We start from the raw sequence: 14258 nt of genomic DNA, 5'->3' as shown, positions 1-14258 counted from the left end.
GCCACCACCTCTTTGACAAGTAAACAGATTTACAAATGAAAAGTTTAACTTAGTGTTTTGTAAATTTTTTTCAATAACTTTGGTTACATTAATTCTGAACTTTGGCTACATCAATTCTGTATAATTTTGAACTATTAGATGATTTTAATTAAATTGTATCACTTCCTCAATAACCTTGAAATATCCTTTGTGGACATATTCTTTGACTTGTTTGTTCTGCAGGGGAGATAGATTTTTATTGATCCATAAGTTCATTTATTCAACAAATGTTTGATGAGCACTGACTGTGTGCTGGGCCCTATACCAGCCCTGGGAACTACAGACACGAGCAAGATAGTCTCGGGCCTTGAGAAACTTACGTCTTTTATGCAACATAAACATGTAAACAAACAACAAAACTAGACTTGAGTTCTTCCATTTGACGTTTATCTTATCAGGAGGGGCAGGTGTCTAGGAACATGTTCTAGAAAATGCAATGTCTGAGCTGAAAAGTTGTAGAGTAAGTTGGCTAGACAAAGGGGCTCAGAGTTAGGGGAGTGATAAGAATATAAAAGAAAGAAGCTTATCGGTGAAAGAGACCCCAGGGTAAGTGGGAAACAAAGTTCTGTACATTTTGGTCAGGTGGCTGGTCAAACTGTGACTATGGACCAATAAATGCTGTCTCATTCAAAAAGCTAACTATAGCCTAGACCTTACCGGTATCATACTCTAAATTAGTGATTTCCAGACAGTTTATCATAAATCTCATAAGCAAACAATGTTTTGATGATGTATCCCTAATATATGTATCTATTGATTTATAAGTGATACACTCGTAGTATACATACATAGTAAAACATACAAAAAGGGAAAGGATGAGCTAAAGATGAATGTAGAAAATTCTCAGTCTTAATTTTATTTATTAATAATACAGAAAGCAAAGTGATGCTTTACTATTTTTTAAAATCTTAGTTTAATATTTTGTGGTACAACTATTCAGAAATATATTTCTATATTCCTTGATACTTGATTTTAATGGCCGTCAAAGCATAGATTAAAATGGGAGAATTTAGCTGTAATTTTGAAATCATGATTATTTTCCCCCAGATTAATCTACCATTTATGGAAATGTTTTATTTAAATGTGTGAAATGTAGCCAATAAATTTCTGTTATCTGTTAGTTTTTCTTACAGACTACACAGAATGTATTGTACTTTTATAGTACTAATAAACAGGTTAAAAAAAATCACTGAAAAATCATTTGGTGATTTTTTAAAAGGTTACAAAATTCTGTTTCAGCCTTTTTAAATAGAGCATGCGGATATGAGAGTTTTTATTTTTTGTTTGTTTTTAGGTAATATGCATTATTTTCAATTGCAGAACACTTAGCAATGGAAATGTTTCTAAGTAACCATTTTTGAAATGCTCTATTAATTAGCACAAGTATTTTTTACTTTTTGTTTTGTTCTGGAAAAGCAGTTTCTAACATTTTTGAAACATTTTATTTTTTAGGAGCAAAGTGAATTTTTTTTTTAATATTGTAGCATTTTTCCTTTTGGTAAACAGTGAATCTCTATATGGTTTAAAAAAAAAAGATTTTGACACTGCTTCCTAGCCTTTTACAGAGTGTAGGAAAGATTCTGTATTGTACGGGTCTTGTTTCGATTAAGTTGACCTCGGTAACATCCTGAAGTACGCTGTGCACACCTTTGGCTCTGACTTATATGCAGCAATAGTTCACCTGTGAATGAAGCACTGAGCAGCTTTCACATAACGTGCTGTCTTTATAACTTTATTCTGGAATTATTCTTTTTATTCCAGTCAAAACAACAATTCCATGAGTGGTTACAGTTTCCCCATAAAGCACGTTGTTTCATTTACAGTTGAGACTATATCCTTTTCAGTACATCTTTCCTTTTGTAACTCACAAAATTGTAGTTCTTGGTGTGTTTTGAAAATACCCTAAGATTAAAGAAATCTCTGTATTTTGATCCAAATATGTGACAGACTTCCCACACCCTATAATATGCCCTGATATCTTCAGCTCTTAAGGGTTTTCTAAGAGATTTTGACTCTAATTACCAATAAAAGAATACTAGTTTGTCACTATTTTGTCTTCCATGAATCATTTCAGCCCTTTTTACTGTGGTTCATAGCTTCTTATCTTTTCTTTCAGGAAAGCAGTTTCAACACTTACGTAACTTTAATACAACTTTGTGAATTGCTAGATTGAATAGCATGTCACTTTAAACATAGGTGGAAAAATTATACAAGTTTATCTTTTGCTATGAATATTTAATTTTTAAAGGCCTGGCAGATTGAGGACTTTATTAGTGTCATTAGGTTGTATCTTGAGGCAGAATATAAACTTAGTGTAGGGTTCTTCAGTAAAAAATAAAATAAATATGAATAGAAGTATTAATATTTTCTGCCAAAGGATTGTCTTGCAAACCCTTCAGAAGCACGTATCCCACTTTAGAGACCACTGCTCTGAACAACTGGGGTATCTATACTGATAAATTAGCCTTTTCGTTAAAACAAAAGCAAAGCAGAGTCATTTATTTTCCTCTATAAATTCATGTTTGGGAGACAAATTCAAGAAATCATCAGCTTTGGCTTGAGATTTGAAGAAAGAGCACTTTAATCATAAACAGACTGTGAGTGTCATATTTCACTAACTAGGAAATCCTAGAGGATGGTGGAAGGATTATTGGTTAAACACATTATCTGAAGAGATGTTTTCCTAGTAGCTGTTGTTCAAAAAGACTGTTAATTGCTGTTTTATATTAAATATGCCCTGTAATTACTTTTGTTGGGAGGTATGTGGAGGATAGCTTTTCTTAGTCTGTAGGGAATATGGTTCATAGCCACTGGAGATCTCTTATAAAGAGATACTTTTTCATGATCTACTTCATCCAGTTCATTGCATTTTTATCAGTCAAAGTTCTTTTCTTTGCAAGAAATAAAAAACCAATTCAAATAAGCTTGAACAAAAAAGAATTTATTGACTCATAACCAACTTTCAGAACTGGTCTCAAGGGCTTTAACTTTGTTGTCAGGTCTGAGTTTCAGTGTCTGTCTGTGTCTCTGTCACCTTTGCTTTCTCTGTGATAGTTTTACTCTTTTAGATCAGAAAGTCTTCCTTCATGTGGTGGTGACACAATGGAGAGTGCATTTCTTCTAGTGCCTGTCTATATAAAATGGATGGAATAGGACTCTGTGTGATTGCATGTGTGCTGTGGTTGGTGGGCCTCCAGAAGCACATGGAATGGAGAAGGAACAGTTTCCGAAAGGCAGGGTTTGCTAATCACAGAGGAAGGGCCCTGGGAGTCAGAAACAATACGTAATTTACTACAGGTGATGGGGGAAGAGAGGACAGGAAGGCATAAAATAGTCTTGAAAAAATAAAAGATGACAGTTTTATTTTCCTAATCATTGATTCTTACAGAGTATGCAAGCCGCAAGATGTCCTACAGATGAATTATCTTTAACTAACTGTGCAGTTGTGAATGAAAAGGATTTCCAGTCTGGCCAGTGAGTATCTCGCTTTGTTTTCTGACCTGCTAAGTGGTATTTTAGAAACTTCTAGAGAGTCCTTATTTTCTCTGGAAACATTTGAGGATAATTTTTTTTTTTATTCCCCTTGCTGAATTGGAAAATGGAAGAGATGAGAAGGAGCTATATGTTTGATTTTACTGTGTCAAATTTTGATAAATATAATGTTTTCTAAATCATACATAGTTTTTTAAATATAACTTTATTTTTCCATCGATTTTTCTTAGCAGAATTAAACATACTGCTAAAATTGTATGAATCATGTATAGTGTAGTCATTAGGTTTTTGGCTCTGGAGTCAGATTGTCTCAGTTTGGATCCTGATTCTGCCAGTTACAAACTGGGTGACTGTGGATAAGTTATTTACCCTGACTGTGCCTCAGTGTCCTGATCTGTAAAATGGGGATGATAATATCTTCCTCAAGGTAGTTGTGGATATTGAGTTACAAGTAAAGCACTTAGAACAGTGCCTACCAGGGGGAGGGTATAGCCCAAGAGGTAGAGTGCATGCTTAGCATACATGAGATCCTGGGTTCAGTCCCCCCCAGTACCTCCTCTAAAAATAAACAAACCTAATTACCTCCCCTCAACCAAAATAAAATAATTAAATAATACATACATAAAATATTAGAAAACAAAAAACAAAAAAACAGTGCCTACCACATTAATAAGTCCTCAATACGTATTAGCTATTTTGATCATTATCACTATGATAATCCAGGAAATATGAAAATTGGAAGATGCATAGCAATCATAGAATCTTTACAAGCATTTTTCACTGTCACTTATTTTAACTGATTCACTTCACCCACTGCCAGAACTTCTAAATACCCTGCTATGAAGTTCAGTGCCATCCATATGCTTCTGATGTTGGAAGAAAGAAGGGCAGGAAGGGGCTGTACCAGAAGGCAGACTGGATGAAATAAGGAACAAGGAGTCAGGATTTTAACTGAGCCTTTTTCTGTTTTTAAAGCTATCTGAGAAATCACGTTTCACAGTTAGAATTGCTAATTATCTGTGGCTTCCAGCTTAGAGTAAAGGTCTATACTGCATGATTGTATTAACATTGTTTCCAGTCCTAAAAATTCTATGATACTAAGTTGAACACAAAGCTTTCTACATGTAAACTGGAGTATAGATGATCACTGTGAGAATTTGTTTATGGAATTCTTTTACATGTCAGATGTTCATGGTATTCGTGATGGGTTACTTAAAATATAGCAGATACAAGAAACTTATGTTCTGCTGACAAAATGATATGTATAATATTTTAAAATTTTTTAAAATTTAATATTTTTAAAATTATAGCATTCTAAAAGATAATTTTTAAAAAGATAGTGCTGTTGTAACAGTTTGAAGCTTCTCTCTCATACATGGTCCTTGGTAGTTTCTTAGTGTAGGAGATTATCATGAAATAACTTTATTTCATCTGTTTATAGGTAATGTCCGAACAGGATGAATTAGCAGAAAAATGCTTTGAAATAGTAAATACTGATATCGGTATGAAAGCTGATGTATTCTGTGAAAATTTTTTATTTTTACCACCTTTTAAATTTTATAGGCTGTTGTTTCAAGCTGTTTTGGGAATCTGGAAAGAGATTTATTGAATAATCCTAAAAACTAACTTTTTTTGACTTCTATATCCTGGCTCTTCTCTCTTTGGTCCTCCTTCCTTTATTCTAGTTAGGATATGAAATAATTCTCAGAAGAGGGAATTCATCTTACTTTTTACTTGCTAACAAGGATTCTAAATCACTGTCTTCAGTTTTACATAAACTGGAAGTGTCATGAGTTCGATGTTGTGGATGGTATCTACTCCTTGAACTTAGTCCTGATTCTGCTTAATGTCTGTTTGGCCCAAGGTGGTCCTTATGCCTGGAAAACATTTTGAACTGGTGACACTTTTTGGAAATGAAATTTGTGGTCCTGTTTGTTCAGGACTCATAGAATGCCGTGTTTCCACCTGATACTCATCAAGCGACAGTTGTTGGAAATGAACACATTTGGAATTGATGTTCTTTATGTCCTTTGACATGGAATACTGGCTGTGTTTCTGTCTTCTAGGCATGTGGTTGTGAGGACCTCCCCCAACCACAGGTACACATTTACACTGAGGACCCACCCATCTGTGGTTCCAGGGAGCATCGCATTCAGCTTACCTCAGGTAACTCAGATGTGAATTTATTCTCTTCTGTTCTTGGAAGTCTTGGAAGAATCAATTCATTTAAAGCAGGCATCATCCTATAACTGTATAATGATTTATATTGAAGAAAACCATCTAGGTGTTATCTAAAGATTTACTTTTAGTTGCCAGTTTTTACTCTGTCAGTCTTTTATTGCCTTGATTTTTGCCCCCAATTTAAAAAAATTCAGTGATATCAGTTAGCTATAGGATAAAGAGTCAAATTATTTTAATGTTAGCTTGCAGTGCAAAAGAAAACATATAAAAACAGCATTTATTTGTAAAATTAACATCTAATAATAGTGACTTTAAAATGCAATGATGTTAAAGAAAATGATATGAGTAGTTGTTATCTCAAATTACAACCTAACTTGCTGGGCTTCCATAATGAATGGAAGGATTTTGGTTACATTTATAACTGTTGCTGGGTTCTGTGTAGGGGAAATTGCCTAGCACTGTTGCAGGCACATAATACATAATGTAAGAGCATCACAAGTTCCAGTCTGTATCTTTTCCTCCCTTGTCGTCTTTCTCATCCTGCTGGTCCCCTGTCCTGAACAATGCAAATGCAGCCCCACCTCATTGTATTATGCTAATAAGCATTGACTTCTGTCCCCACCCCTGGAGGTTTAGGGAAAGAGATCAAACACTCATTAGGGAACTATTAAAATCTCTTGAATCCCTCAAAAATTATGGGAAATCTTCACTCACTATTCCTCTTTTCTCTGTTTAGATGCCCCTCTAATATCAGGACTACTTTTCACATTAGTTTCTATAGATCAAAGGTTTGGGATATTCTAGAATTTGCCAGCTCTTACAGAGCTATATTTGGGATCCTGGTGGTCAGAAATGGGGCTTCTGAATATTTCCCCTTGACTCTCTGCTTTAAAAAAAAGTTTTCCCCCAGCATTTACTGTAGACCAAGTGCTGTTCTATGTACTTTTGCATGTGTTTTGTCATTTACTTCTCACAACAGCCCCAAACAATAGGTACAGTTATTATTGTCTTGAGGCTGCCTTTGGGATTGAAGTACAAAACCTAAATGTGACTGCTTTGTGACCCAAAGTCTGGGCTTGACCAGTGTGCTACTAAATTTCCGGTTGGCCAGAAATGGGATGGGGTATCACAGAAGAGAGAGGTGAAGGGCGGAGAGGAGGGAGAAGTGACCTGTGGTGAGAAAGCTGGAAGGGAGAACACTTGTTGCATGTATTCAAAACGCAGCATCTTTTTAACCGCCCACCACAAAATCCACGATGTTCAGATGAGGAGACAAACTTGATTTGCAGCCAAAAATTATTTTTCTTGCTGTTCTTTGGAGTGTTATCAGCAATTCCTCATTTTGAGTCTATACCAAGCCAGTCCTGAATTCCTGCCTAACACAGTCTGTCCTGCCTCCGTACATTCTTGCTGTTGTCACCAGTCAAGACCTGGAGAGAAGCTAAAGTCTGGCTGCAAATACCTGGTACTCCTTTGTCCGGTACACAAAGAGTAGTCATGACCATCTAACGATACGAATCCCTGCTTGGGTTTCAGTGTGGATTGTCTGAGGAGTTTTAATTTAGTTTTAATGAATTGAACATCTTTCTTTTTGTGATACTGTATCAAACAATATAACTGACCACAGTGTATTTGGAACTCTGAAATATTATCTCATGCTACAGAGGCCTTCAGGAGCTTTGTATTATGCAAAGGAGCATCCTACTCAGCGATGCCGGCTTTGCTGTAAAAAGGCAAGCTTTATATATTTTGGGATAGATGTTCAGATATAAACAAACTATAGCATATGTTTCCTAGGGCTGCTGTAACAAAGTACCACAAGCTGGGTGGCTTAAAACAACAGAAATTTATTCTCTCACAGTTCTGGAGGCTGGAAGTCTGAAATCAAGGTCTCTGAAGGCCCTAGGGAAACATCTGTTCCATACTTAGCTTCTGGTGTTGCCAACAGTCCTTGATGCTCCTTGACTGGTAGATGCATCACTTCAGTCTCTGCCTTCATTGTCACATGACTTTCTCCCCATGTGTCTCTTTTCTTATAAGGAGGCCTGTTGGCTTAGGGCCTACCCTAATACGATAGGACCTCATCGTAACTTGATATCACCTGCAAAGACCCTGTTTCCAAATATGGTCCCATTCACAGGTGCCAGGGCTAGGACTTCAACGTGTCTTTTTGTGGGACACAGTTCAACGCTTAACAGCACACCATGTTTTGGTCTTGGAATGTGTTCCTGAAGTTAAGAGAAATTCCTTTTTTTCTCATTTCTCTAATTTTGATAGATTTGGTGTTAAGTGTCTTTTTTTCTCTATTTTACAGCGAAAATGGGCTGGACTTTCTATTGGGCAAGAAATAGAAGGTAGGTATATTTTTTTTAGCTACCTGAGGTAGATTTTCCTTATAATTTTCTCCTAGCTGTGGAGATCTGTATAATTTTCTGTTACTGGTTGTCAGGTCGTTAAACATTCATCCCATTCATAATACTGGTTAGATCTATGGGAATGGAAAGTAACTAGTTATGGTACCTACCTCTTTATCTACTTGCTATTCTGCCTAGAAGTTGCATCCTATTGGGAAAAGGAATATCCACAGCTCCCAGAAAATGTTCATGGTAAATATGTGCACAAATATTACCATTAGGAGCTGTATGTAGAAGTGCTAAGAACAGGAGTGGATGGATTGACTGGAGACTGGAAAATTAGCCAGAGAAATCTTTACAGGCACTGGAGTTTTGAGAATGATTATGAAGTAGGGGGAAAACATTACATGATAGAGACAAGGAGGAAAGTCTCTTAAGAAAAGTCCTGTGTTAAAGTCTACTGTTACTGGTGTCTTTCTATTTTTCCTTGTATCTCCTGTGGTTTCTGCTTTACATAGTAGTTTTCTGTGTTATTTGGTATTCATGATCACTATATTTTTATTATGAATTATGGCTTTTAGCATTATAAAGTGTCCTTTATCTTATTTAATGTGTTTTGAATTATGCTTTGATATTAGGACCACAATCCCTTCTTTCTTACTGTTTTTAATTTGTTTACTATATCTTTGCCCATACCTTTACTTTTAGCCTTTTAAAACCACTGTGTTTTAGTTGTATCTGTTATATGCAACAGAGTTGGGTTTTGCTTTATGAGCTAATTTGAAAATCTTTCTTTTAATAGATTAATTAAGCCCATTCACAGTTGTTGAATTCACAGTTATACTGCTATATTTGATCACAATTCCATCACTTTATGTTTTAATTGTATTTCTCTATGTGGTGTATCTTCCTTGCTATTTTTAAAATTTTAAGCATGCAGGAGGTCCTGGGTTCAATCCCCAGTATCTCTACTAAAATAAATAAATAAACCTAATTAACCCCCGACCCCAGAATTTTTTTTTAATTAAAAAAAGTTGGGGGAGGGGTGAGGGTATAGCTTAGTGGTAGAGTGCATGACTACTATACCTGAAGTTCTGGGTTCAGTCCCCAGTACCTCCATTAAAAAAATGAATAAACTAATTACCTCCTCCCCAGAAAGGTGGGTGAAAAAAGTAAAAAATAAAGATTAAAAAAATAAAATAGTTGGACAAAACTTTATACTAGTATTTAGGAATGATTGCATTTTCATTTTAGTGTTTACATCTGCGTTTATACCTCTCTTAGTGCCCTTAGTACTCCTTTTTTTTCTTATTTAACCTTTTAAAAAAATTCATCCTGTCAGTTTTAAATGATATTCTTTGACTCTCATCTATTACCTATACAACAGCTAATCATCATATTCTGCCTTCCCCTTTCTCCTCCCATTTTGTTATTGCTTTCTTTTTTCCTTTCAAGCTTTAAATCTTTTTTTAGTGGAAGAAGCAATTTTTTTTAAATTGAGTAATAATTGACATGTAACATTATATTAGTTTCACGTGTACAACATAATTATTTGATATACAAATATTAAACACATTGTGAAATGATCACCACAATAAGTCTAGTTAACATCTGTCACCACAGGTAGTTACAGAAAGTGTTTTTTTCTTGTGATGAGAACCTGTGAGATCTCTCTTAGCAACCTTCAATTATGCAGTACAATATTACTAACTATAGTCACCATGCTGTACATGTTAATTGCTTTCTTTGTGTGTCGTCAGAGCATGATATTTACATGCAGTTCTTCCACATATGACCCCACACTTGTTTTAGTCTCCACTCTACAATTAAGTCTCTCAAATGATCATGATCAGTCCTTTTGCCATTTTCTACTTGTTTGTGTATAACCTGTCTTCTAGTAGATTCCTCCAGGAAGTGTAGATGTACAGTGTTTCCTAAGTTCTTGTATATTCACACTATGTTTCTGTATCTTTGATATTTCAAGGACAGCTTGGCTGGATATAAAATTCTCGGCTTGTTTTCTTTCCTTGAATTTCTTGAATATTCTTTTCATACAATAGCCTTGCTTTGTATGAAACTCTTGAAGTTTGATGCCAGTCTAATTTTCGTACCTTTATAAGTAACTTGATTTTTCTGGCTGGGAGCCCTGAGGATTTTTCTATCTTTAAAGCCTAATATCCTTATTAGGATATTTCTTGGAATTACTCATTCTGGGTCAACACCCAGGTATACGATGGTTTGTTTCAATATGTAGATTTAAGTTTTCTCTCTTTCTAAAAGTTTTTCTTGGACTATGGTCTTTGAATGTTAGTTCTGGTCCACTTGTTTTGATTTTCTTCTCAGGCACTCCAGTTATATGTATTTCAGACCTTCTCTGCCTGTCTTCCATTTTAATTACTTTCTCTTTGTTCTTTTAAAATTCTTTATCTCATTTTTATTTTCTTGATTGTTTTCCTGTCTTTCTTCACTGCCTCTTATTAAATATTAATTTAAATTTTTTAATTAAAAAATATTAATTTGAATGTATTCTCCCATGGGCACTTCATAATTTATTGCTCACTCCTGAATAGTTTGTCTTTTCCTTCAGTTTTTTTCCTGCATTCAATAAACTGTCATTGCATTTACTTTATTTGTCTATTTCTGTTACTAGTTTTTAATCTTCTGATTTCAGATGTTTTGTTGTGTGTCTAAATACTTGTTTGAGGATTCTTAATTTAGTTTAAAGTGTTATTATGTTATATATATTTTCTATTTCATGGTTTATCTGTTGGAGGAAGACACTTCAGCTGAAATGCTGCAATATTTTGTTACTTGTTATGTATTCCTTTCAGTAACTTGGTGGAGTTGTTGTTTTCTATTTCTCGTGATTTTGTAGACAGAATCATTTGTCCAAGAGCATTCCTTTCTGTCAGTATAGAGAAGTGCAGTTTCTTTAGTAAGTAATAATGATGAGCTGGAGGGAGAGATAGAGAAGTTGGTTGACATGGCTCATTTCTCTTTTGTTTCTGCAAGATCCTTAGTTTTCCTCTCTTACTACCTTCTTTCCTTCACTACCGCATCTCTAAGGACGCCTTCCCTTCTCTCTTTGTCTGATTCTTTCCAGTGATTCTTTGATGCTGCCACTTGCAGTCCTACTTACTTTCAGGTCTTTTCCCTGTACCTAGAGTCATGGATTACCAAGTCCCAAACCTATGTGTAATGCTTTGGCTTTTGGTGGTGTACTTCCACTTTGAGGGGTGATTTTGTTTGTGTCCTGCTCTCCTTTCTTTCTTTTTCCCACATTGGGAGCTCAGTCTAATTTAGTTACATACTTCTCTTCAAGTATTTGAGTTTCATGTATTCTCTGTCTTGTAGTAATGCTGGAGATGTGGACTACAAGTGGCATTATTTGTTCTCCTTGTTCCCATGGGCAATGTTTAGATCCTCTAGATCCAATGCTTTTGAAGATAGTCAAAGATATAGTAACTTTGATCTGGTTGAAAGAAGACAAATTTTTAAAGCAGTTGCCTGGAACACACTGCTAGTGTGTCTGCAGTGAAGGTGCCTGAGAAGAGAAGTTGATGAAGTGGTAGGAGAGAATATCCTATTCCTTGTGTAGGAATAGGACAACTTACACTTCTTTTTTTCTGAGTTAGAGGGAACTTAAATATTGGGATTATCTTTATTTGGCCTTTTCTTTTGTAGAAGTAGGATGAGGGCTAAAACTTTTTGGTTGGGGATGAAAAATAAACGAAATTACTTTAGATATAGGTAGCTGGTAGAGAAGATTGCATAATTAGTGCTTTCCAAAGTTGTCTGAGAAAAACACCTGGGGAGTTTGTTTTTTTAAAGAAAGATTCCCAGGCCCCTCCCCTGGGGAGTCTGATTCACAGATCTGTGTTTTTAACAATCACCCTTAAGTAGTTCTTATCAGCCACATTTTGGGAAACACTGACATAAGTGATTCCCTTAACTGTCGCCCCCTCACCTGAAGCATAGTGAGAAAATGAGACAGTGGAGGAGTTCAGCACCAAAGGGAAGTAGGTCAGTGCGTGAAGCCAGGGTTCCCTATGTGTAGGCACTGGCAGGAATAAAAATGAACACTTGTTAAATCTAATGAGAACATAGGTGTGTATGTAGCTTAGGTTTCTAATTTCCTTAAAACTTTTGTAAATACAGAGTATGCTTAAATTTAACTTTTAATGTAGATAAATTCTGTTGTGAAAATTCAAGGTTATAAATCTTGCTGAGATGAGCAGTTTGTTTTGTGGCTTAAGTTATATTTAAAGCATTCTCCTGCTACCAGAAATGCTTATCTTGAATGTAGAGTCAGTTCTTTAAAAGGCAAATCAAACAGACCTAATGCACAAAACTATGAAACCAAGTGTTCAGGCAGGACTAGGTGGAGTAAGCTTGAGACCAGGCAGGGTTTGGGGTCCTGAGTGATGTCATGATGTAGCCATAAAGGTAGACAGCTGGCTCAGTACAAGTACAGATGTAGGCAAAGATAGGATAGGAGGTTTGGTACGAAGGAGAACGCTAATTCAAAGATTCTGGAACAGGAGTTCTGTGTGTAAGGCGAGAATTTTTTGTCAAGTCAGTGACTTTAGTCTGAGGAAGTCTTCTGGAAGAATCATTTAGTCTTCTCTCCATCTGGAAATGCCGTATTTTAAGTATTCAAGACTGATGTTCAATCAACACATTTTTGAACCATTACCTGTCTTTGTAATGTCTGTGTATTCAAAGCATTGGTTATAATTTTGTTTGCTTATAAAAATATTTTTATTAGTCTTTGACATTAAATTACTATTAGTCATAAAATAAGAAAACATTCTCAGCCTTCTGGCCCTTTGCTTCTGGTTAAAACCTTCAGGGTATCTGCCCCTTTGGGGCTGATCATGGTGCTGATCATGGTGCTGACCATGGTGCTGCCTGTGAGACTGTCCATGGTACTGCCCTAGCATTTGAAAATTGTTGTAACAGCTTGGTCTTTCCTAATTGGGAACATTGACCTTAAATTAAAATGCATTTGAAAAGTATAGTCAGTAATGATTATATTTTAATAAGCTTATTCAAATTTCTTGATAAAAGGATGATTCATACACATATATACACGTATGTATGTATATATACACACATTCACATACATATGCATATATCTGTATATATGCATTATGACATTATGGAATTGCTTTGGAGTCTTTAATGCACAGAGTGATACCATACTGTACAAATCTTTCTGAAGTATACTTTTTTCATTCAATATTATGTTTTGATGGGCCATCCATCTATTAAATATACATCAAGTTTTAATTTTAATTGCTGTACATTATTCCACATTGTGAATATGCCACATTTTATTTATAATTTCCCTACAGATCAGCATTTTTTACATGTTTAACTATTGTACATAATGCTGCAATGATCCGTCCTATAGATATCTTTGTAGGCAATGTTCAAGAGTCTTTCTGAGACAGACATCTGGAAATGGAATTACTGAATCAACTTACCCATTTTTATCCTATAAATATTTCATCCTATAAATATCTTCATTATGTGAGGAAACAGCTAAGCTCTGTTGCTTAGGAAAGAATTTACAGAGAGTCCTTGGACATAACTCAAGTGGCTAGACTGTACAATGTAAGTTTAGAGCAGAATTAAAATATAGAAGGGTCGTAAGTATTTATCTAGTCCAGTCTTCTTGTTTTACAGATGTGACAAATCAAAGCACAGAGAGCTACATGATTTTAGACTCTTCTAGTTACTAACAAAATCTATTGAAATACAGACTCCAGAGTCCCTTTGTTTTTACCTTTTTTGTTGTTAGCATGGAGACTGTGGGGGTTTTGCTGCTGCTGTTTCATTTAAACAGTTCATTAATATAATAAGCAATATAAAGATGGGATAAAAACACGATCTTTTTCCTATTGTACGTGTAGAACTTACTGTCAGTCCCTGGATATCATAGGTGCTCAGTAAATATTTTTGTAGTATTAAAAAAGAAATGTCAAACTCTTAAGTTGCTCTGGAGCAAATCCTTCTACTAAACATTTTTTTTTTCTCAAGCCTTTTTTTTTTTTTGGACTTACATTCTAATCTGTTAAGGCAAAAGAGTCCCCGTACTAAAGTCCTCTCACTTTAGCTCTTCCTTGTGTCAAACAGAAATCTTGTTTGGAAACAGCAATGCTATGCCAACTCCTCTGGGACCTCCCA

General features: G+C 35.3%; 1 protein-coding gene across 1 annotated transcript in view; it reads left to right on the top strand.

The window, feature by feature from the left end:
• NSF (N-ethylmaleimide sensitive factor, vesicle fusing ATPase) overlaps window positions 1–14258 on the top strand; it is a 131868-nt gene that overhangs the window by 19587 nt on the left and 98023 nt on the right. Inside the window, exons 2-4 of the mRNA XM_072939341.1 lie at window positions 3428–3513; window positions 5598–5697; window positions 8027–8066. Coding sequence (XP_072795442.1) covers window positions 3428–3513; window positions 5598–5697; window positions 8027–8066 — 226 coding nt within the window. The remainder of the gene's footprint in view (window positions 1–3427; window positions 3514–5597; window positions 5698–8026; window positions 8067–14258) is intronic.

Source organism: Vicugna pacos, chromosome 16 (assembly GCF_048564905.1).
Source record: "Vicugna pacos chromosome 16, VicPac4, whole genome shotgun sequence".
Taxonomy (NCBI): domain Eukaryota; kingdom Metazoa; phylum Chordata; class Mammalia; order Artiodactyla; family Camelidae; genus Vicugna; species Vicugna pacos.
This window is presented reverse-complemented; position numbering and strand designations above follow the sequence as displayed.